The 26111-nt window shown below is 45.6% G+C and overlaps 1 protein-coding gene across 2 annotated transcripts in view; it reads right to left on the bottom strand.

Annotated features, from left to right (window-relative positions):
* The window catches only part of LOC127580813 (plexin-A2-like), a 470755-nt gene that overhangs the window by 57010 nt on the left and 387634 nt on the right, over window positions 1-26111 (bottom strand). For both annotated transcript variants that reach the window (XM_052034725.1, XM_052034724.1), the window contains exons 16-20: window positions 19705-19872; window positions 11492-11585; window positions 9679-9918; window positions 2266-2409; window positions 964-1198 (exon numbers count right to left, since the gene is read on the bottom strand). In XM_052034725.1, coding sequence (XP_051890685.1) covers window positions 964-1198; window positions 2266-2409; window positions 9679-9918; window positions 11492-11585; window positions 19705-19872 — 881 coding nt within the window. The remainder of the gene's footprint in view (window positions 1-963; window positions 1199-2265; window positions 2410-9678; window positions 9919-11491; window positions 11586-19704; window positions 19873-26111) is intronic.

Below are 26111 nucleotides of genomic sequence, written 5' to 3'. Positions count from 1 at the left end.
CCCTCATGATTTTATAACCCTCTGTAAGGTCACCCCTCAGCCTCCTTCACACCAGGGAACACAGTCCCAACCTGTCCAGCCTCTCGTATATCTTAAATCCCAGCAACATCCTCGTGAATCTTTTCTATACCCTCTCTAGTTTAATTACATCATTTCTATAGTACGGTGACCAGAACTGCACACAATACTGCAAATGTACCATAACCAACAACCTATATCACATTCCAACTCTTATACTCAATGCATCTACCCACGTCACCACTTTCAGGGAACTGTGAACTGTACCCCAATGTCTCACTGTTGAACAACACTCCTTGGGGTGCTGCCATTCACTGTGTATGTCCTGGCCTAGTTTAACTTTGAAAAATGCATCACTGACTTGTCTGAGTTAAATGACTCATGGCAGGAGTCCACACTCACTGGACTCCTGCCATGAACAGCAATAAACTACACCCCTCCTGCCAGATGCATGACCTTTAAGTACCTCTCTAACTTAGGAGAATTCACCTTTTTCCAGGAGTAAAACCTGCTCGAGAATTTTACTGGTGGAACTCTCTCCACCTCTATAATATAGCCTTACTTTCAATTCTTTTAACACCTTCCAAAAACATGCCTCCACCCCCACTGAACTTACAACATCTGCACCGCAACATCTTCTGACAGGAATGTTCTTTGTCATTTGCATTTGTGGTGTGAGGAGTGAATTCATTGCCCCATGCTGGAGGGACCTCACCAGGAGAGTTAATACAGAGCTACACGGACTCATCCTCCTTCCTGCTTCACTTTCAAATGGGCAGCACAAGTACAGCTTTCTTCTCCAACCAGAGAACTACAGAGAGTGACTGGTGTCAGTCCAGGGAAGGTTTCTTGGACAGAAAACCTGCACTTCAACCTCACCAGGCACTTGACCCAAGACTGCCATTTAATTGTGCTTTTCCTCAGTAACTTGCGCCTGGTTCTTACCTTCTTTGCACTCCAGAGCTACCCGGGACTCGAGGTTGTCCATCTGCATCTGCAGCCGTTTCAGGGTCAGGTCGTTCTCCCTGGACTTCCGCTTGTAGGCAATGACAACAATGACCACGATGACCAGCAGAAGGGTGCCGCCCGCCACGATACTGATGATGGCCGGGAGCGTGAGCAGGCTGTCGGAAAGGATGTAGACTGTGCCTGGTGAGAACTGTAACCCACCCACCTGTACCTGGAACACAGGTCAGAGCAAGGGTTACACCACAGGACCAGCGGCAGATGAGGGGTAATACTCAACCCAAAAACCAACAAACCAAATACAGCTGGGAGTAGGAGACACGTTCCTACTTTGCCCAAGGAAGGTAGGGGTGGGTTTGAGTCACTTATTGTAAAGTTCAGCCACCAGGAGCCCAGAGAGTGGGTTTGAAGCAGAGATGCTCAGAGATGGTTCTGCACTGGGACCAGCATGAGGCCAACAACCTACAAACCACAGCGTCCTATTGTAAATGAAGCCCAGTGTGTTGCCCTGGTGAAAGGCTTTTCCTCAGGATGGGGTCAGTACAGGCCAGAGGGGATGGGAGAGGGGCTTCAGTTGGTGGGGGAGGAAGAGGATGGGGTGGTGGGTTCTGCTGGAGGGGCGGTGGTGGTGGGGGTGGGGGATATGATTGAAAGTCAGAAAGCTGCAGATGCTGCAAGTGCAAAATAAAAGCAGAAAGTGCTGGAAACACTCAGCAGGTCAGGCAGCGTCTGCAGAGAGACACACAGCCAATGCTTTCCAGATCTGGCTAAGGTTTCAGAACCAGAGTGTTGGACCTTTAAACGCTCACTCCTTTCTCCACAGCTGCTGCCTGACCCATGGGGCATCTGGGTCGTGTCCAAGGCCCACTTGTAATTGGTGGGAACTAAAGATCAATGTAATTGGTGGGAAGTGAAGAGCAATGGGATTGGTGGGATGTGAGGAACACTGTGATTGGTGGGAACATGAGGATCGCTGTGATTGCTGGGAACCTGAGGAGCATTGTGAGTGGTGGGATGTGAGGAGCACTGTGATTGGTTGGATGAGAGGGTCAGTTTCATGTGACTCACTTGCTGAAAGTGGGTTGAGAGTTTGGAGGTGACTTTGCATCATATTTCTGGAGTTGAGATGCATTGCCCTGTCCCACAACGATACGTTCTGTGGAGTGTTTCAGTATGATTCTGATCTTGCTGAATAAGGGGAATTAGTGATGTTCTTCACTACAGAACTGAAGGGAAAGGTTAGACCTGGTGTGCTGCCATCAACAACCTCAGACTACTCACCAGAACTCGAAGCTGTCCACTTAAATTGGGAGGTTCACAAAGTAACTGCGTCTCGGAAACGGTGACAGCACAGGGTGTGTCCCCGATCAGCACGGTGTAATTCAGCTTCGCCCCCCCGGCAGCAGGTGGGAGCAGGTGCCGGCCCTGACAACAACAATTCAATAGTCACCTCTCTGAAATCAAGGTTACATGGAATACAAAACATAACTTTATTTCAGCTGCAGCTAACAAAATAAATCAGCTTTGGGTGGTGATTACCGATTGCAACACCCGGTCGCACACAATTCCACCAATGGTGCATTTTAATAGTCTCCTAAATGAGTCTGATTTTATTCAGAATATCACTTCCTTCATTTTTTTTAAAACGATACTGGTCAAATCCAATTAACCTGCTCAGTATTGAGCGACAATTATTGATCTGTGTCATAAAATATAACTGGATGTGGCAAAGCATTTCTTATCTGCAGAAGATTAATTAACTTTTTTGAAACTAACCATTCTACCACCCAGAAACTAATTATAAAAAGTGATCATTTATATTATAACTTCCAGGTAATTGATTTAATACTTAACCATTTATTACATTTAAAATCACCTTTCTTCTCTGCCCCGCTGCCCGTGGACAAATCCTGGTGAACTGCTGTCATCATCTAGAAGTCAATTGTTACTAAACCAATAATGAACTACAGAATTAATTCTGATGACACAATTCAGTTAATATCGCAAAAAGCAAATGAAGAAACACTTGCAAGGTTTGTCGAAAGGTCATAAGACGACTGCTCCTTGATGTGATGCATTCCCACACTCCCTGACGACCAGCTGCTGCTCACAGCACAGTTCTTTGCCGGGGTATTGGGTAGCCAGCCCAATCAGGCTCTTCAACAGATTAGCACAACTTTAACCAACTTAATTCAAGTGTCATACAGGACAGAAACAGACCCTCCTGCACCAACCATGTTGCCAATTTAAACTAATCCCATCTTCCTGCATGTGGTCTGTATCCGTCCATTCCCAGCCTGTTCATGTGTCTGTCTAAATGTCTCTTAAACGTGGCTGCTGTATCTGCCTCCACCACCTCCCCTGGCAGCCCGTTCCATGCACCCACCACTCTGTGTAAAACACTTGCATCGTAAATCTCCTTTAAACTTTTCCCCTTTCACCTTAAAGCTATGTCCTCTGGCATTTGACATTTCCACCCTGGGATGAAGACTCTGACGATCTACCCTATCTATGCTTCTCATAATTTTATCTGCTTCGATCAGGTTGCCATGTCGACCTTCTTGCCCATCTATACCTATCCCATTTGCCTGCATTAGGACCGTATCCTTCCATTCCTTGCCTATCCAAGTGTCTGTCTTCAATGTGGTTTAAACACACTGACTGTATCTGATCCACCTCCTCCCCTGGCAGCGAGTTCCAGATATCAACTACTCTCTGTGTAAAACACTTACCCCTCAGATCCCCTTCAACACCCCTCCCCCCCACCTTAAACCTCTGTCCTCTTGTTTTTGATTCCCCGATGGTGGGAAAAAGATTCTACCTACCCTACCTATATGTCACTCATACACCTCTATCAGGTCACCCCTCAGCCTCTGACACTCCAGGGAAACCAAACCCAGCCTGTCCAATCTCTCCTCATAACCAAAGTCCTCCAATCTAGGCGATGTCCAGTGAATCTCCTCTGCACTCTCTCCAGTGCAGCCCCATCCCACCTACAGTGTGGTGACCAGAACTGTACACAATACTCCAACTGTGGTCCAACCAGTATTTTGTAAAGTTTCTCTCGTATTCCATGCCCCGAGCTATGAAGGCAAGTATGTCAAATGCCTTCTTCACCACCCTATCTATGTTACCACTTTCAGGGAACTATGGACCTGGAACATTCTTTAGCACCGTACCATTCACTGTATATGTTTCACCATTTGATTTCCCAAAATGCATCACCTCACACTTGTCAGGATTAAATTCAATCTGCTAACTCTCCGCTCAACTGATCCACATCCTGCTGGAGCCTTGGACCACCTTCCCCACTATCCACAACACCACATGCCATCTGCAAACTTCATCATCACACTTTTAAATTTAAATTTTAAATTTTATTTACAGCGTGGTAACAAGCCCTTCTGGCCTAACAAGTCCGCACCGCCCATTTTAAACCCAAATTAACCTACCCGTACGTCTTTGCAATGTGGGAGGAAACTGGAGCACCCAGAGGAAACCCACGCAGACATGGGGAGAACGTACAATCTCCTTACAGACAGCGACGTGAATCGAACCCCAATCATTGGCGCTGTAATAGCGTCGCGCTAACCGCTACGCTACTGTGCCATTCCTACATTAACAACCAAGTTGTAAACATACATCGCAAACAGCAAAGTCCCAGCAGCGATCCCTGCAGCACACCACTGGTCACAGATTTCCAGTCGGGGAACCATTCTTCCCTCCCCCCCCAACCACCCGCCTCTTGTCACCCAGCTTATGAATGAGAAAACCCAAGGCATCATAGAAGAGGAACTACAAATCAGATTGGAAGTAAATATTTACGCATTGTTCAGTAACATTGCTGAAATAGTATTTTATTGCTCAGCAGTCCGTCAGAGGTCAGCTGGTGAGATCCACTGCAGATCACACAAAGGTTCAGCATTAAACACTCAGATGAGCTGATCCCATCACCACTTTAGTTCCAAACATAGAGGCCTTAAGAAACCTTCCATTTTAATCTCTTCAAAATCCTAAAGCTAAGCAACTCCAAAATATCCCGAAAGCTCCAGTCAGTGACGTAACTGTGTGAGGAAAACCAGGCAGTAAAAAATGGGAAGGCAAAGGTTTGAGCCTTAATTTGTGGCAATATAGTAGAAGGGTGAACCAACACAAGGAGGTCAAAGACACCACCCTGTGAGAAGTCGTGTACACGGCTTGGGGGGGTGGGGGGGTGGTTGGGAGGGGTGCCAAGGATAGAACACAGTCATAGGATCGTACAGCACAGAAACAGGCCCTTCGGCCCACGCTGTCTATGCCGACCTTCATGCCTATCCGTACTAATCCTATTTGTTTACATTAAATCCATACCCACTCTGGCCTGCTCATTCAAGTACCTGTTCAGATCCATCTCAGATGTTATTATAGTTGCTTTCTATTGAGTTTTGTCAGTACAGTTTCCCAAATTTCCTACTGGTGGTTATTTCTCAGACCGAGGTTTAATAATTGTTGCTGAATTATTAGGAATGAACTGAGAAACATGGAAAACAAACTATCAGCATTACAGAAACTCTAACTATAACTGACCTGGGTTAAACAGGCTGGATTACAACACAAGATTAATCACCACAAGTTTATTCCATTATTTTGCTGATTTAAGGAGAAAATTCAGAAAGCTTTATCTTGTAAATTTGGTCTGTTTGTTATTCACTTCCCTCAGGAGGTTAATTAGAGCTGGGTAACGTTGCTAATATCTGTATTCACAATTCAGGGAGGCCTCATTTTTAATGCCCAAGATTCATGTAAAAAATTTAAACCACTACTCGTTATGTTTACATTTCGTGCACAAATAATGAGGATTGGAGAAGGTTCCATTAATCACTGTCAGTGGAACTTGGTGGGACAAACCTGCCCAATGATTGCAGACCACACATGGCTGGGGAGACTGCTCAGAGCGGCCAAGGAATGGTCTTTCCTTGTTCTCCGTTCACAGACTCTTCAAGTCCATCTAAAGGTGAGAGAATCCATTCCGGTGGTCTGAATGGCCCATTGGAAACCCTGATCCAAGGTAGTGTAGACAAAGAGATGGGGCCACAACATATTGTGATACTCTGACTTGCACAGTGAGTGCGACTGTACACTGGGAGTGGGGATCACTGACCTGTCCACTTTCCAACCATCCGGTTCTTGAACTGACCTGCACAACCCTACCCTACCTCAGCAAAGGAACCCTACAGACCACCTCTTGCACTACGGTGGACTTGTCCGTGATTATGTCTTTTTGCACTAATGTCGTTTTGTACAGTCCTTCTCTTCACTGTCTTGTATAATCTATGTACACTTTATGTTCTGTGTTGTCTGTACCTATGTGCCTGTGATGCTGCTGCAAGTTTTTCATTGTACCTGTATCTCACTGTGCCTGTGGACATGGCAATGAACTCGACTTGACTTGACTCCATGACTTAATAGATTGTGTGACAACACACCACTCCATGGCAATGACTTCAATTTCTAGGAGGTTTTAGCGGAACGTGTGTGTTCCCAGAGATCAGACCGTTCTGAAGATAGGACCCCACCTCATTAGGGAGTTAATCATGAGTCAACGTAACATAGTTGGGTGAGAGAAATGGTTAAAAATTGAAATCAATGAGATTTTTAAATTTATTCTCTAAACATGCCATTAAAATGATATGAAATTGGTGCTAATGGCATCCAGTTACAGATCATTTTCTGTCATTAGCAGAGCTGGATGACTGGTCTAAAGGTGTTCTTCAGCATGTAAACCACACAACTTCACTAAATGTTGATGAAGTGAGAGAATAACTCATGGCTCTGTTCATACAAGTTCACCTGGGGCCTGGTGAGGGCTCTCTCAACTCAGGAGCAGAAAGTTGTCGGTTCAAACCCCATGCCAGGAACCCGAGGTTGGGAGCAGTTGGTTTGGGTGGGATGGGGAATGGACCCTTGCCTGTCTGTCTGAAGAGGAGCAGAAAGTTGCCCTGACACCATGGTCAACAACACTCCCTTAGCCAATGTGCAGAAAACAGCAGGAGCAGAAACAAAGAGTTCCACAGCTGAAGAGCTTTGTTCATGTAAAGTATACTTTTAAAATCTATTTTAAAAGACACTTGGGCAAGTATATGGATAGGATAGGTTTAGAGGAATATGGGTCAAACGTGGGCAAATGGGACTAACTGAGGTGGACATCTTGGTTGGCATGGACCAGTTGGGCCAAAGGGCCTGTTTCCCTGCTGTATGACTCTATCTAGTTTAATAGGGCACAGTTTAATTACCATAACATGTCCCTCACTGCCGGCTACAATGTTGAAAATCTCATGTGAATGAAATATCGAAAGATGAGGCTGTTCTCCACCAAACAGGAACGTTTTAATGAATAGGTTGCAGGTTTGTCAGGATTATTTGTCTCTGAAAAACAAGAGATGTTGGGCAAAGTGTCTGGCCACTGACAGAAGGTCAGTTGTCGAATGTGTCCCAAGGAGATCGGGGTTGCATTATTTAAAAACCTGATTATGAAGTGGGTGCACGACCAGAGGAGGCAGTGCTGGTCTGCTCCAGATGTTATCAGACTATCATGTGAAAACATCCATTTATCTCAACAGCAATTGTAAAAATAAAGTCAATACCGCATTCTTCGAAACATTAATTACAGATGAAAGATATCAATGCTGAGGTGAAGAGGCCACCATCCCCGCAGTGCTTCTTAATTAAACAAATATCCAGCTTTTTAAATCATGATTTTACAATTGCCTTTCTGTATCCACATTTCGCTATGGGCTGATGAAACCTGGAAATTAAATGTTTTGAAAATAGCAAATTGTGCCAAGAATTTTCTTGTTCAGCCGGTCTTGAGGTAAAGCCAGTGTTTGTTGCCCCTGGTCCATTCCTGGTGGGATATCACTTACAGCTGGGGTCTGCAGTCACGTCCAGGTCAGACTGGGTATGAACAGTGGGTTCCCTCTCCAAGCACCAGCACAAAGTCAGACCGATCTTTGCAACAATTTGCTGGCTTTTCCCTTTACAAATATTAACCCACATCTCCCTTACTAATACCTCACACATTGATAAAGCATTCTATATTAGAATAAGTGGGGAAAAGTTCTAGATCCCCTCTGCTTTCCCTGAGATTACTCCAAGTTCTTCCTCTGCAGTTATTAGGCAAAAAACAGAAGCAGCATTTCACTATTTACCTTCCTACAATCTGACAATCGCTGCATTCTGGTTCAGGAGGTTCCGGCCCAACTTCTACTCCTCTACAAATCTGTGCCACTGCAAAGGTCACTGTCATTACCTGAGCCCAGATCTTCCTGTGTTCATTATCACACATGAATCACTCACCCCTCACCATCCCAATGTCGCTGGTTTCAGATGTAATATGCACCTTACAGAGAGCACCGCGTCTGTGAAGAAAAACTCCACACATGCGAAGTGTACTCACACACATGTGCAATCTTAGTGTTCATGCACACTGTTTGTGTACACCATGTGCATGCACACTGCATCTGTAGTGTGTACAATGTGCACATATTGTGCCCACACACTGAACATGCATACACCCTGTGTACACACAGTATGCATGCAGTGCATATACACATGCATCTATTGTGTGTGTACAAAGGAACAGTCGACATGGTTAATGTTTGGGTTGTTTATCTGACCTGAGTTGAAACCTGGTCTAATTTTCCAGGTCAACACACAAACTGCTGGAGAAACCCAGCAGGTCAGGCAGCATCTACGGAGGGAAATGGACGTTTCGGGTCAAGACCCTTCATATGGACTGAAAGATAGAGGGGAGATAATCGGTCTAAAGAGGTGAGGGGAAGGGGTGGAGCAAGAGCTGGCAGGTGATAGGTGGATCCAGGTGAGGGAGGTGATGGGGAGAGTGGTGATAGTGACAGAGGCTGGGAGGTGAGAGGTGGAGGTGCCATAGGGCTGCAGATGGTGGGATCTGATAGATGGTGGGATCTACCTTCGAGCATGGAACCAAGGGAGGGAGGTGGGGAGGGCAGATGGGAGCAGTGGGGGGAGCGGACCCAGTGGGAGGGGTGTGTGGTGTTGGGCAGATGGAGAGGGTGGAAGACTGTCCATTTCCCCCCACAGACGCTGCTCGACCCACTGAGTTCCTCCAGCAGATATTGTTGCTCCAGATTCCAGCAGCTGCAGTCTCCTGTGTTCCACATCCCGGCCAGTTCAGTTCCTGGGCTGGTCAATTCTGAACGTGTGAACTGAACTCCCACCACAGATGGTGAAGAGCTCTGAGGAGAGTCATTGGCCTGAAACATTAACTCTGCTTCTTCCTTCACAGATACAGCCCGACAAGCTGAGTGTTTCTGGCATTTCCTGTTATTTATGGCTACCTCAGAATTCGAACTGTTTTAATTACAATGCTTTGTTGGTCTCATTGTAAGTGACCCTGCAGCCCCTGTACTGTTGTAAAAGCTCAACCTGTTCTGTAATGCTTTCTGTGGAGGGAGATGAGCAGTCTTTACCTGCTCGGGATTGTATGTGACGTCAGTCCAGACTTGCTTCACAAAGCTACCAACTACGTTTGCAGAAAACCAGGCAGTCAACCCTTCCAATGCCTTCTACAGAAAGGTCACTGTCGCAGTGAGCTCCTGAGACAACCATGGCCAGGGACGACAGGGGAGGGGATAAGGGTAGAACACAGCGCTCCAACTTACGGATCTTAGCACATACTTTCAGTATAATGGGGGCGCCCGGCTTCTGTTCCAGCATGCCTGTTGTACTCAGAGCTTCAAAGGTTGGGTTTGGGTAGAAGACAAAGTTTGTGTTGTTGTAGATCAGCAGAGCCTGCACATTGTCAAAGACAAAACCAAACTCGTCGGGACGCTCCACGGTGTCCTGTCCTGGCTGATGCTCGTGGGTGAGTGCTGGAGCTCGGCAGGTCATGGTCGTCGAATTCACCACCTCACACACCTGCAGAGGGACAGAAAGCAGCAGGCTCCTGTCAACATCTGGAACACCCCAGTCACAAGCTCAACCTCTCATGGATATGTAACTCCGAAAGCTGCAGGAAATGCGCGGAAAAGTGAACAGAAATCGCAACATTACCAATGGCCTCGTTTTATGAAAGGATTATTTGAAAACCAATGGTATTACAGGGTGGTGGTTTTACAAGAGAGCTGTATCATCACACCCTTGAATCATCCAAATGCAACATTATGTCATGTGTAAAACTCGAAGTTGGCAAAGTACAGAGTAAAAGTTGGAGCACGTGATAAACCAGAAGACTCCCACCAACGTGGGAGCAACGGTTCTGAGCATCCACCTTGGAACACCACCAGCAGCTAGGTCAGGAACAGTCCCTTTGAGGAGTGAGCCCTCGTGCAGAGGAGGCAGTCCCAGCAGAGGAAAGCTGGTCGCCAAATGATGGCCGTGCTCCAGTTGCAAGAACTGTCCCTTGCACCTCTACGTGGAGAGTTAAAAGGCTGCAAATAGAGCCTCTCATATTGATTGCGTTTTATTATTCGACTAGAGGAACAAAACTGTTCTGTAAATTACAGGGACATAAACGGACATATTCTGTATCACACTCTCTCCCTTTGGTTCACAAAACACTGCAGTGATAATTTTCTTTAAAAAAAAATCAATAATCTTACAGCCTACAAGTACATATGAAAGTACAGCTTGATGTACTGTAGCTTTATTTTTCATTTCACTTTCCCTTGAGGGAGAGTTAATTTAAACTAAATTTCCCAACATGAATGCAGTCCTGAGATGAGATTCTGCGAACTGAACACTCCAGATATTGAACTGAAATCCCACTCAGTCAATCCATCCCAGCCAGTCAAAGCCCCACGAGTCTTTCCACAGTGAACTAATGACTAATTTACTGAATTAAAAAAAGGCCACAAATAAAATACAAAGTTAAATCAATACTGATTTCTCTCTCTCTCTCTCATCCTCCTCCTTTCGATGCTGACAAAGGTTTTTTTGTCTCGTTAATCTTCCATTAAACACCATTAAGGAGTTTCAGACATTCCATTAACCCTCTCTGTGTGACAATAAAAGCCAAGGATTTTGTGCAAAATGCTTTAGCTTCCCTGCATTACCACACGGCACCTTGCTGCAACTGGAACTCATTACTTTTCCATTTGATTTAAAGATTATTATGAAATAATGTTCTAAAAGGCTGCTTCATAATCCTTCACTATATTTGTATAATTCATGAGAACAAACAATAAAAGATAACTTTATAAGTCCAGAGTGCTTCATCTAAATCTCCTGGACAGCTGTCTGGTATCTAGCTGGACTGCTGTTGCTGTCGAACGGTTATTGTGAAAGACTCCAGCACTGTTACACAAGGGACTATTTCCGATCCTCTGCCCTTCCCCAGATGTGTCTGCCCTCCCCACTTTATAAAGTTGTACAGCATAGAAACAGGACCTTCAGCCCACCATGTCCCTGCCAGCACAAGAACCGGTGTGACCATCACACAAGGTACACCTGTGCCATCAGGAACAGTGTTTAGCAGCGGTCTGAGACTTACATTGAGAGATTCCTGGCTGTTGTATTTCACCCGGATCCTGGGTTCTTGAATTACATCCAAGTTCGTTCCAAAGACAATCAGGGAAGTATTGCCACTGAATTAAAACAAAGCACAAGAGAGTTTTGCATTTGGATGTGTTGAATTGTAAATAAGTAATCCCGTTTTCAAGAAATAATTGACAGTTTTCACAGCCTCATAAAAACTGGATGTCAATCTGGTTCATTGATCTGTCAACTTCAAAGTGCCTCTGCTTTCATAAAACTGTTTGTTTATTTGTTGGTTTACAGAGACAGGGTGACTATCACAACGAAGGTCAGCTTTGCCTTGCATGGAACATGTTGTAATGAAAATGAAAGGCTTTTCTCTCTTCACCTAGCGAATCAACACAATAAACTGGCTGAAGCCTCAGCTGGAAGGTAATACAGCAAACAGGAGACTGCGACATCCCAACCACTGCTCCCTGCACTACACTGCCAGCTCCACCTTGGCCATTTCCCACCTCCAACGTATTGATTACCTCTGTAAGTGACCCTGGTGCGTGTATCCAGGACTGTCCCTGAACTCCCCAATCTGTAGAGTCATTGAGTCATGGAGCATACAGAGAGAAACAGGCCGTTCGGCCCATCTAGTCCATGCCAGCTGTGTTTTCTGCCTAGTCCTATCTACCTGCACCCAGACCATCTCCCTCCAAACCCCTCCCCCCCACCCATGTGCCTATCCAAACTGCTCTTAAATGTTACAATTGAACCCGCATCCACCACTTCCGCTGGCAGCTCGTTCCACACTCGCACCACCCTCTGAGTGAAGAAGTTCCCCCTCAGATTCCCCTTAAATATTTCACCTCTCACCCTAACCTATGTCCTCTAGTTCTAGTCTCACACAACCTGAGGGGGAAAAAGCCTGCATGCATTCACCCTATCTATACCCCTCATAATTTTGTATACCTCTATAAGATCTCCCCTCATTCTCCTGAGCTCCAGGGAATAAAGTCCTAACCTATTCAACCTTTCCTTATAACTCAGGTCCTCAAGTCCCGGCAACATCCGTGTAAATTTTCTCTGCACTCTTTCAAGCTGATTGATAACTTTCCTCTAGGCAGGTGACCAGAACTGCACACAATGCTGTAAATTCGGCCTCACCAACGTCTTGTACAACTTCAACAATAACATCCCAACTCCTGTACTCAATGCCCTGATTTAGCTCTCTTTATGACCCTATCTACCTGTGGTCCCTCTGTTCTACTGCACACCTCAGTGCCCTACCATTCACTGTGTAAGTCTTACCCTGGTTTGTCCTCCCAAAGTGCATCACCTCACACTTGTCTGCATTAAATTCCATCAGCCATTTTTCAGCCCATTTTCCCAGCTGGTTCAGATCACTTTGCAAGCTTTGATAGCCTTCCTCGCTGTCCACTATGGAGATTAGACCAACTCCATTGTGCCTGCTTCACCACCCACTGATGTTACAGCCATCCTGTTCCATTTCTCACCCACTTCCCGTCAGCCTCGACTCCCTGCACAGTGACCGGGCATCCACGACTCTCTGGGCTAGAAAACCACCGTAGTTACGGAAGAAGTTCCTCCTCATCTCAGTCTCAGCAGAAGAGGTAATGGCTCCCATGCTGCCAAACTGTCTCACCATGGGAAAGATCCTCACTTACCATCAAATCCTCAGAACTTTACATGTTCTAAACTGCAGGGGGAATCAGTGACCTGATTTATTTCAATAAAGGACATGATGTGCTGGGTGATGAACACAGTTAAGTGTCACCTTGAGAAGGAAGAACACAGACACGACTGTCCCCTTCAGCGGGTGGATCCAGCCTCTCCCTCACGGCTCAGCATACTACAGGTTTGGCTGAGACCCCTTGTGTACTCACCTTGCCCCCTCTGAGTCCTGCCAGGGGAAGGGTAACTGTGACTACATCCCCATGTAACGAGTCACCAAACCTGCTAACCAAGCTGGCTAAATTTCCTTATTTCCTCAAGGTCCGGGTTTGAAGAAAACCTGATCAAAATTTATCTCTGGGGTAGCAACAAAAGAGCCGATAACCCGGTCCCAGTTTGTGAGAGTGGGCTGTCCTCCTCTGAAGAAGTGGTTTAAAAACCCAAGAACATGAAAATAGGAACAGGAAGAGGCCATTTGGCTCATCGAGCCTGCTGCGCCATTCAATAATATCATGGCTGATCTGGCCGTGGACTCAGATCCATCTAACTGCCTTTTCCCCATAACCCTTAATTCCCCTGCTGTGCAAAAATCTATCTAACTGTGTCTTAAATATATTTAATGAGGTAGCCTCTACTGCTTCCCTGGACAGAGAATTCCACAGATTCACTACCCTCTGGGAAAAGCGGTTCCTCATCTCCAACTAAATCTATTCCCTGAATCTTGAGGCTATGTCCCCTAGTTCTAGTCTCACCTCCCAGTGGAAACAACCTTCCTGCCTCTATCTTATCTAGCCCTTTCATAATTTTATATGTCTCTGTAAGATCCTCTCTCATTCTTCTGAATTCCAGTGAGTACAGTCCCAGGTGACTCAATCTCTCCTCATAGACTAACCCCCTCATCTCCAGAATCAACCTGGTGAACCTCCTCTGCACCGCCTCCAAAGCCAGTATATCTTTCCTCAAGTAAGGAGACCAGAACTGCACGCAGTACTCCAGTAGTTTGGCGGATGCCTGGGGCTTTGAAAAACACTACACACTGAGAAATAGATTGAGACCATTCTGGGCTAATGGGCCGAGAAGAGAAATGAACTGTACAGTCTCGTTCTCCAGAAGAGACAGCCAAGATGTTCTGAGTACATCTGGTGGTCAATGAGGAGAGAAGCCTGCACCAGTAGTGTCAGTCTAGCCCTTTTAAACATGCGCAAAATCACCAACGTCAAAGTGTACAGAAGAAAGACTGACAACTTCGAAACTCCACTCCCCCGTCCTCCAACCCTGAGGTAGGATCAGGATCTACTCACTAACCTGTGAAAGACATCTGTGGTTGTGGATGGAAGGGATGTGAAATTAATGCAATATCAGTATTTCATGCTAACATAAAAACGCCAATAAGATTTACCTGGGTAATTTCCTGAATGAAATGCATTTGCTTTAAGTGTCAGCAACATCTCTCTGGTCCCTGGATCAGGAGGTCAATGGCTTAAGTTTGACTCCAGAGACAGAGGCATAAAAGCCCTGTACAGTGCAGTACTCTGGGAGTGCAGCACTATCAGAGGCTCCATCCTTTGAATGAGATGCTAAACCCCATCTGCCCCTCAGGGAGATGTACAGTAAATGATCTCAATGCATCTTGCAAAGTAAACGGAGAATTCTCCCCAGTGAACTGTCATATTGCAGTTTGTGGGATCTTGTTGTGCAGTTACCCCATTGTCCAAGTGACTACATGTGAAAAGTGCTTCATTGGTTGTGATAAACTTTTGTGTGACCAGAGGTGCTATAGGAATGCAAGACTTTTCCTTTTTAATAAAGTCTTCACTGGGAATTTCATGTGTCAGTGGTTTCATTGCTTCTTGCCTGGATATGATTCTATGATAAATTATTAAATAGTTTTGGTACAAATATTGCAAAAACACAATCTATCGAAATCCTTTTCCAAATGTTATATGCTGATCACAGCAAAAACTTCTCTCGGCATGCTGTTCATTATTTATCAGGAACTACCTGTTCTGTCAGAATGTTAATTAGATGCAAGCAGTTGAGTTTCGCACATTGTGAGCATGGAGGGTGCCAGTGCAGGTTATGGATGGTAATCACGGCACAGCTGCAGATTAAACAAGCCTGTTCCTCCAAACATACAAAGCAGGGATCTCAGCAACTTCCAGCAAACCATTCTGCAAATCAAGTGCCGATAAGAATATTTGTGGAGTGGCTTTTCTCCTGCATGGATTTGGATACCTTGAAAGTCATAATCAGAGCCGCTTCCTTGTTAACCACGCTCTCTATGTAGTATTGCTAAATAAGTGCCTCTTGTTTGAGAGAGGCATTTGCAATTTGCACCACTGTGAAGTGGAATGTTACACCAGTAATGGAGCGCTGCTGGCTTCTGCTCCAGCATCTGTGCTGTTATTTGTAGCGTTTCCTCCTTGTGAAGTTGTGCACTGAGCAATTACTTCTTCTGATATATTTGGAGCACTGTGTAATTACAGCGTGTGGCAGGGGCAGTGACTGATATTTCCAGATGTGTAATATTTTCCTTTTATGTATCATGAAATATTACTGGCAGAAACTGTGAAAATAACAGCAACAATGATTAAATAAAGGCTTTAATTTAGATGTTGTCAAGATACATTGGGTTAAGTTTATGCAAATCTAAACACAAACCCAAAGTAGCAGATTTCAAGCACAGTGGCGAGATGGATTATTTACTGGGGATCGAGAAGTCTGGATTAAGAGCAGATGGGGAATTTAAATTCAGCTAATTAAATAAAAAAAAAACAGGATTAGTAATGGTGACAATGGAACTACCATATTGGGAAAAACCCATCAGGTTAACTCACACCTGGCTGGGTACAAAATGTGCCATCCTTACCCGGTCTGGACTATATGTGGCTCCTGCCCCAAACAGTTCTTAACTGGCCCAATAAATGGCTGAGCAGGTCATTCAGCTCAAGGGCATCAAACAATGGGAACCAAGTGTTGGCCTCACTAGAGACCTGCACATCCGAGGAATTGTTAAAAGGAGCAGGGTGTTCCAGGCACCTGCCACCCTGTGTAAAACACCTGCCTCAAATCTCCTTTAAACATTCCCCCATCACCTTAACCCATGCCCTCTAGAATTTGATAAAAGACTGATTATCTACCCTGTCTATGCCTCTCATCATTTTATACACATCCATCAGGTTGTCCCTCAGCCTCTGATGAACTTGTTCAGATTAAACTCCATCTGCCATTTCTCTGCCCAAATTTCTAACCGATCAGTATCCTGCTGAATCCTTTGATAGCCTTCCTTGCTATCTACAACTCCATCAATTTTTGTATCATCTGCATATATACTAATCAGACCATTTTCATCTGAATCATTAACACATATCACAAACAGAGGTCCCAGGACTGATCCCTGCAAAACACAACTGGTCACAGACCTTCAGTCAGAAAAATACCCCTCTGTCACTACCCTTTGTCTTCTATGGCCAAGCCAATCTTAGATCCAATTTACCAACTCACTGCCAGCCTACCATGAGGGATCTTATCAAATGCCTTAAAGTCCACATAGACAACATCCACAGCCCTACTCTCAATCATCTCCATCACTTCCTCAAAAAACTGATGTCTGTGATTCAGGACCTCCCCTGCACAGAGCCATGCTGACTGTCCTTCATAAGTCTATTGCTTTTCCAAATGTGAGTAAGTCATGTTCCTGAGTCTTCTCCGATAATCTCATTACCACTGATGCAAGGCTCACTGGCCTATAATTTCATGGCTTGTTCCTGTGGCCCTCCTTAAACTGGCTGTTCTCCAGTCTTCTGGCACCTTGCCCTCAGCATCCTGCAATAGATCCCATTAGGCCCTGGGGATGTATTATGGCTTGGTACGGCAACTGCTCTGCCTAGGACCGCAAGAAACTGCAGAGAGTTGTGGACACAGCCCAGCGCATCACGGACACCAGCCTCCCCTCCTTGGACTCTGTCTTTACCTCTCGTTGTCTTGGTGAAGCAGCCAGCATAATCAAAGACCCCACCCACCCGGGACATTCTCTCTTCTCTCCTCTTCCATCGGGAGAAGATACAGGAGCCTGAGGGCATGTGCCACCAGACTTAAAGACAGCTTCTACCCCACTATTGAATGGTTCCCTTATACAATGAGATGGACTATGACTTCATGATCTACCTTGTTGTGACCTTGCACCTTATTGCACTGCACTTTCTCTGTAGCTGTGACACTTTACTCTGTACTGTTTTTTTTAAACCTGTACTACATCAATGCACTCTGTACTAACTCAATGTAACTGCACTGTGTAATGAATTGACCTGTACGATCGGTACAAATGACAATAATAAACCAATACCAATAAATGTTTTGAGAGACCCAATACCTCCTCCTCCTGCATATCAGTATGCCCCTCCCTGATCTCACCATGTTCCATGTGAGATATGACGCACTCATTGAGGACCTCACCCATTTCCTCTGGTTCCATGCACAAACCATTTCCTTTGCCCTTGCGTCGACCTATCCTTTCTCGAGCTACTCTCTTGTTGCTAATACACATAACATGCCTTGGGCTTCTCCTTAATCCTAAACACCAAGGACATTCTGTGACCCCATTTAGCCCTCCTAATGTTTCTTTCCTGCTTACTTCATATTCCTCAAGGGCCTTGTCTGGTTTTAGCTCCTAAAGTCTTCCTGAGAACTTTAGGACCTGGAGAAAAGTTTGAGAATAAGGGGTTAGTCTTCACTCAGAGGGTTGTGACCTTTAGCAGTCTCTAGCCCAGGGGCTATGAAGGCTCATTTGCTGCATTCACTCAAAGCAAAGCCAGATATATTCCTGGATTGGGAATCCTGGGGTATGGAGATAGTGTAGGAAATGCTGAGGTAGAAGACCTTGGTGAATGGTGGATCTGCTGAATGGACCTCTCCTGCTCCAGTTTCTTACGGGATAAGAACCTTTCAGGTGGCACAGAATTCAAACAACCGAGAACTTTCCACAGTGATAGTTTGCACCAATGAATAAAGAATTACAGCTTGTCCTTCACCCAGTCATTAATTGGTGCAAATATATGGCAGATCTTGACATGGTTCTTTAGTGTCCATGTTCTGGGGTGTGAAAGGTTCTCAAACAATCATACTGTGAACTGAACACTCTGCCCATGTGTTCACAGGAACATTGCAGTCACATCTATCATATGGCTTAATGAGCCAGTTTGTCATTCCACACAGGATCAGTGTTTTAAATGCACAAACAATCAGGCTCTGGATAAATCTACTGTGGGTGAATGTGTGAGAAGATGAATTATGCCACAGTAATTCTCAGTAATTCTCATTACAGTCTGCAGGCTGCAGACCCCCAGAGGAAAGCACGGTGCTGCAAACATCATTTCAGAGAGAAGGCGGACTCCTGCTGCTGCTCCCGCTCGATCAGACACTCTTTGTTTGGCAAATTAAAAAAGCAAAATGACTGGAGGGAGCTTGGGAAAAGTTTGCAAAACTGCAGTTGCCAGAATAATATTTTATTGTGGGGGCTGCTGGAATCAGTCAGGGACTGGGCAGGGACTTGGGGGGTGGAGGAGGGAAGCTGGGAGGCAGGCTCATAGATAATTTGACAATAGAGTCATAATGTTGTACAGCACCCAAACAGGCCCTTCGGTCTATTTCATTCATGCTGACCCTGATGCTTATCTATGCTAATCCCATTTGCAGGCGACTTTCCTATGAGAAGGTTTGGACACCAAGAGCCAAATGACTTCCCCTGTACTGCAAATATTCCATAATTGTAAAATTGCTGTCAGATGGCAAGGCTGGTGTTCAGTGTCCATTCCCAACTGCCCTTGTGAAGCTGGGGAAGGGCGAGGCAGCTTTCGAACCGCTGCATGGTCCCCACGTGCTGTTGGGGAGGAAGGGCCAGGAGTTAGGCCCAGTGATGACGGTGGTGTAGTTTGGAGTCAGGATGGTGTGGGATTTGGGGAACCTGCAGCAGCTGGTGGCGTTCCCCTTCACCTGCTGCCCTTGTCCTCATTGGTGGGACAGGCAGCAGGTTTGGGAGGTGCTGTAGGAGTCACCTGGGTGAGTGATGGGATTGCACTTTGTAGATGGTGCACACTGCAGCCACTGTGCACTGATGGTGGAGGGAGGGAGTGTTGAGGGGGATGGATACAGTGGTGATTGAGGGGCTGCTTTGTCCTGGATGGTGCTGATCTTCCTATGAAGTGGTATTGGTGATGCACTCATGGAGACTCCAGCACGTTCACACGTGTGCTATATGGATGGGGGAAGGCTTCTGAGTGTCAGGACACGAGTCATACACTAAGATACCCATCCTCTGGCTTGTCCTTATAGTCACAGCATTTATGTGGTGGTCCAGCTCACATCCCCAGATCTAATATCGAGAACAATGGAGGGTGGTCAAGTAGTGTTTCTCCTGGAGTAGATATCGAGCATCCAACCCTTTCAGCCTGCCCAAACACTTGGATATTTTCTTGTGTTAAACCTGTTGAGGCAGAGGATTTTAAACATTCATGTAATGTGAAATTTAGATGTCACAAGATCGTGTACCTGGCAATGCTCCACTCTGGTTCAATCCGCAGGACCGTTGGATCATCGATAAATTCGAACTGCAGACTATCCTCCAGTTGTGCTCGATCAACACTCACCGAAACGCGGACAACACCAGGACCGTGCAGAGATGGAGCAGAAACGCAGACAATCTCAGACACAGAACGCCTTTGAAACAAAGGGGTAAAGTTCAGTGTAAACAGTAACAATTGTCCTCAGCATTAGCCGATTCTGAGTGAATCACCACATTCCCATCTCTTTGGAACAAAGAGATAAAGGTTCAGTTTTCACATCTGCAGTCTAACAATTTCAAGTACCACACTGATTACAGGACATGGGCTTTTACTTGCTGCTGATAAGTCACAGGTTCTATCAGAAGCTATCAGTGTAATCTTCCTCTACTGAGGTGAGCCGGACATGTTTTTGTGGCAGATCTTGCAGACTGTGCCTTGCAAAAGGCGGATTCATCAGAGCGATGCCTTGCTTCCAAATCTCAAGACAAGTTTGAGCTTGAGCTGGTACAATACACAGCTCACACAGATCTAGAAATAGCTTCTCCTGTGAAGCTGGCGGCAAATCTGAACTCCCTTTGTGGCTACGGGAGAGAAAATGTGAACGGCAACATATGAAGATCTCATCTGATTGTTACAGTGGCGTGTGAGAAACAGCAGCTTCAGAGTTAAATCCATCCGCAACTTGCTTCATCACCACTACAGCATGGCTCCTTCCTCCCCGCCCTCCTCACCAGCAGAAGTCTCCAGACTTGATTCATTGTAACATTTACGTTGATCAGCAAATCAATGGAGCCAATTAACAGAAGGACATTTTATGTGTGGATTACGAGAAGAGTTTCGTACTCCAATTCCAATGGTCAAAAATGTGCTGAAATTGGACAATGTTTATTGCAAAATAAAAGGGATGTGTGGGAGTTTGTTCCATAAGGACAGAGGCCATTTCATTCCTGGGAGAGTATTTCCTCTTTTACCAAGTCAAAGATCATTTTCTCTTCCCCTTGATTTATCCGTATTTTGGTACCAAACACTGGCCATTGTTAATGTCACAGCAACAATCGTTACGGTTCTCACAGTAGTAATAAGCTTACATTTCCAAAAGCTCTTTACCATAACAAGATTAGGAATGACCAAGATAATCCTTCAACCTAAATCAGGACTTATTTCACAAATTATTTGGAAGCATTACAGTGACAAAATCAAGGCATCATTGAAATAAAAACTTTAATAGCATGATTTACTTGTTCTTAAATCAAGCAGATCCCAGGCTAAGTTTGATGGCATGATTTGATTACCCTGAGCAGTTTGAAATGGATTTAGTACATTTCATGTCTGGCATTGTGTCAGCTACAGTAATGTTGGTATTCTTCACAAATAACTAAACTACTTATGCGCAGAATGTATCAGTGAAACGAATATAACCAGAGCAATGGCATTGTGGCTGCTTCAGTCAAACAGATATCTAGGTCAGGATTAGAATGGAGGATGAGTTGACCACTAAACAGGGAACAAAGGACAAAACCAAGGAATTTGCAAAGTGAGCAGGTAATCAGGAAATCAACAAACTTTGTTAAGAAACCTCAGGAGCTGCAGACATAACAGACTGCGGACGCTGGAATCTGGAGCAGAACACAGGAGCTGCTGGAGGAACTCAGCGGCTCAGGCAGCGTCTGTGGAGGGAAAGGGATGGTCAACACTTCGGCTCGAGACCCTGACACATTAGGAGGTGCAGACTCCTCAGAAATAACACTTGTTAACACTGGTAGAGAAACAAAAGGACTGGGAACACAGATCACCAAAACAAGACAGGTTAACAAGCCCACACACATCTCAGGAGGAATGGGAGTGACGTTAAACCTGTGCAGCACCTTATAAAACAAGAATATGGAGGTCCCAGAAGTGGTGGGAAATGAGTTGTCCTGAGAGGTTTTGCTGAGAATAGGCTGTGCTCCATTCTCTGGAGATAAGGTGACCGAGGGGCCTGACAAAGTACATTGTTCCTCACCTCCAGCACAAGGTCCAGAGGGTGAGGGTGCCAGGAGATACCCCCAGCCCTAACTGCCATGGGGACGCTGCCATTTACAGTTGAGGCAGGCTGTTAGGATCAACGTGAATGTTAGGTGATCCCGTTGGGCACAGTACGGCCCAGCTGGTTTCTGGGTGTAAGCTTGGAATTTTGCGATTGTCTGTGAAGGACCTGATATCATAAGCCCTCAGTGCATCAATGTTTCGGTCAACCAAAAATAAGTGCAATCCAATTTCAAAGCATTAACTCTTTTTCATAGTTTTCCAAATAAGGAGTCAATAATCTGTCAATAATTATAAGACAGACACTTCCCTATGGATGGCTGGTGTGATTGATGAGATCTGTAATTAGCACATTCAACGAGACCACCAGCACATAGGGAGATATCACAGCATTGGCTCCCATATTCAAGGTTACCACACCTGAACAGAAACAGGCCCTAAGGCCCAACTGGTCCATGCCGACCAAGGTGCCCACTCAAGCTCCTCCCATTTGCCCACATTTGGATCTTATCCCTCTAAACCCCTCCAATCCATGTACTTATCCAAATGTCTCTTAAACATTGTTATAGGACCTGCTTCAACTCCTTTCTCTGGCAGCTCATTCCATACACCCACCACCCTCTGTGTGAAGAAGTTGCCCCTCAGGTCCCTTTTAAATTGTTCCCCTCTCATCTTAAATCTATGTCCTCTCGTTCTTGATTCCTCAACCTTGGGAGAATGACTGAGTGCATTCACCCTATATATGCCCCTCATGACCTTATACACCTCGAAAAGGTCACCCCTCAAGGGGTCATACCACTCCTACATCCTAGTCTGCCCAACCTCTCCTCATAGCTCAGGTCCTGGCAACGGTCTCGTAAATCTCCTTTCCACTCTTTGCAACTTAATGACGTCTGACCCCTAATCATCAAGTCTCCTCTCACCATAGTCCTGTCTGCCTTCACCCTTCCCTGCTGAGCCTCAGAGCCAGTCACCTGGCTGCTATTGCTGCTGCTTTCTCCTGAACGTAAGAACACAAGAAACAGGAGGAGGCCATCCGGCCCATCGAGCCTGCTCCGCCATTCAATAAGATCATGGCTGATCTGGCCATGGACTCAGATCCACCTAACTGCCTTTTACCATAACTCCCCTACAATGCAAAAATCTATCTAACTGTGTTAAATATATTTAATGAGGTAGCCTCTACTCCTTCCCTGGGCAGAGAATTCCACAGATTCACTACTCTCTGGGGGAAAAGCAGTTTCTCCTCATCTCCGTCCTAAATCTACTCCCCTGAAACTTGAGGCTATGTTCCCTAGTCCTAGTCTCACCTGCCAGTGGAAACAACCTTTCTGCCTCAATCTTATCTGTCCCTTTCATAATTTTATATGTTTATATAAGATTCCATCTCATTCTTCTGAATTCCAGCAAATATAGTCCCAGGCGACTCACTCTCTCCTCATAGGCTAACCCCCTCATCTCCGGAATCAACCTGGTGAACCTCCTCTGCACCACGTCCAAAGCCAGTACATCTTTCCTCAAGTAAGGAGACCAGAACTGCATGCAGTACTCCAGGTGCAGCCTCACCAGTACCCTGTACAGTTGCAGCATAACCTCCCTGCTCTTAAATTCAATCCCTCCAGCAATGAAGGCCAACATTCCATTTACCTTCTTGATAACCTGTTGCACCTGCAAACCAACCTTTTGTTATTCATGCACAAGCTCTCCCAAGTCCCTCTGCACATCAGCATGCTGCAATCTTTCACCATTTAAATAATAATCGGATTTTAGGATAGATCCATGCTTAGACCCACTAGATTGCTCATCACTTCCTCTTCAGTAACAGTGATTGTATCAAGGTCCTCACCTCCCATCGCATCCATAACATCTCTTTGGCACATTACACATGTCCTGAACCGTGAAGACCGACACAAAATAGTCATTTGAGACCTCGGCCATTTCCACATTACCCGATATTAATTCCCCCTTCTCATCTTCCAAGGGAAGAACATTCACTTTAGCCACCCTTTTCTGCTTTATATGATATAAAAACTTTTACTGTTTGTTTTTAAATTTTGTGGGCATGCTATGTTGGCACCAGACGCATGGCAACACTTACGGGCTGCCCCCAGAACACTCTTTGCAAAAGATGCATTTCACTGTGTTTTGATGTACATGTGACTAATAAAGAAATCTTGTCTTATCTTCTATTTTTCCTTCCAAAGTGGATGACCTTGCATTTACCAACGTTGTACTCCATCTGCCAGACCCTTGCCCACTCACTTAACCTATCTATATCTCCCTGTAGACTCTCCGCATCCTCTGCACAATTTGCTTTTCCACTCAATTCAGTGTCATCAGCAAACTTAGACACGCTACACTGTCCTCTTCCAAATCGTTAATGTATATTGTGAACAGTTGCAGGTCCAGCACCGACCCCTGCAGTGCCCCACTCACCACTGATTGCCAACCAGAGAAACACCCATTTATCCCAACTCTTCCTTCTATTGGTTAACCAATTCTCTATCCATGTTAATAGATTACCCCCAATTCCATGCATCCATATCTTATGGATAAGTCTTTCATGCAGCACCTTATCAAAAGCCTTCTGGAAATCCAAGCACACAACATCCACCTGTTCCCCTCTATCCACTGCACTCATTATATCCTCAAAGAACTCCAGTAAGTTTGTCAAACAGGACCTGCCCTTCCTGAATCCATGCTGTGTCTGCCTGATGGAACCACTTCTATCCAGATGTCTATTTCTTCCTTATTGATAGCTTCAAGCATTTTCCCTGACTACAGACGTTAAGCTAACTGGCCTATAGTTACCCACATTTTGCTTACATCCTTTTTTGGACAGTGGTGTGACACTCGCTGTCTAGTCCACCAGGACCTGCCCAGAGTCCTGAGAATTTTGGTAAATTATCACAAACACCTCTACTATAACTTCCACCATTTCTTTTAGTATCCTGGGATGCATCCCATCAGGACCAGGGGACTTGACTACCTTCATCTTTCCGTACTACCTGATACCTTTGGATATTTAATTCCCACTCATCTCCACCCTGCAACCACGTTTCTGTAATGGCCACTAAATCATACCCCTTTGTACTGATTTGTGCCACAGTTTACTTACCTTGTTTCGAATACTACGGGCATTCAGATAAAGTGCCCTTACACTCATTGTCCTTTTAGAATCCAGTAACCTTTGTGTTTGACTTTCTGTACTTCACTCTTACTTTTCACTTTTCTAACTTTTGCTCTGGTCTCTGCTTTGCTTCCCTGTCTTTCTGCAATGGATTCCCATTCCCCTGCCATATTAGTTTAAACCCTCCCCAAAAGCACGAACAAACATTCCCCGTAGGACATTGATTCCAGTCCTGCCCAGGTGTAGACTGTCTGGTTTGTACTGGCCCCACCTCCCCCAGAACCAGTTCCAATGCCCCAGGAATCTGAAACCCTCCCTCCTGCACCACTGCTCAAGCCACATCTTCATCCAAACTCTGCTGCTGTTCCTGGTCTGACCAGCACATGGCACAGGTAGTAATCCTGAGATTATTACCTTTGAGGTCCTACTTTATAACTTCTAGCTCCCTAAATTTGGCTTGTAGGACCTCATGTGGCTTTTTTCCTATATTGTTGGTACCCACATGCACCACGACAACTGGCTGTTCATCCTCCCCTTCCAGAATGTCCTGCAGCCACTCTGAGACATCCCTGAACCTTGCACCCCGGAGGCAACACACCAACCGGGAGTCCCATTTGCGGCCACAGAAGCTCCCGTCTATTCCCCTCACCATGGAATCCCCGACCACAAGAGCTCTGCCACTTTTTCCTGCCTCCTGTGCAGCAGAGCCGCTCACGGTTCCATGATCCTGGCTACTGCTGCCTTCCTCTGATGAGCCATCTCCCCCAACAGTATCCAAAGCGGTCTATCTGTTTTAGAGGGAGATGACGACAGGGCACTCCTGCACTACCTTCCTGCTACTGCTCTGCCTGTTAGTCACCCATTCCCTAGGCCTTTAAACTGCAGTGTGACCAACTCAAACGTGCCGTCCACAACATTCTCAGCATCGTGGATGCTCCAAAGTGAATCCATGCACAGCTCCATTGCCATCATGCAGTCTGTCAGGAGCTGCAGCTGGACACACTTCCTGCACACAGTCCTCAGTGACACTGGCAGCCTCCCTGAGTTCCCACATTGTGCAGGAGGAGCATGACACAGGTCCGAGCTCATCTACCATTATTTTCTGAGGGAAAATAAAGAGACAGAAAAAATGAACAAGGACCTTCCCTCACCTTACCTTGGTGTTGCCCACCCTCCTTACTGAAGGCTGGTATTCACAGGTTGGCATTCATTCTCAAAATGGCTGCTCCAAAATGGCC

The sequence above is a fragment of the Pristis pectinata genome, chromosome 20, assembly GCF_009764475.1.
Source record: "Pristis pectinata isolate sPriPec2 chromosome 20, sPriPec2.1.pri, whole genome shotgun sequence".
In the NCBI taxonomy this organism is placed as follows: domain Eukaryota; kingdom Metazoa; phylum Chordata; class Chondrichthyes; order Rhinopristiformes; family Pristidae; genus Pristis; species Pristis pectinata.
The sequence above is the reverse complement of the archived record's forward strand: the minus strand, read 5'-3'. Positions and strand labels throughout refer to the sequence as shown.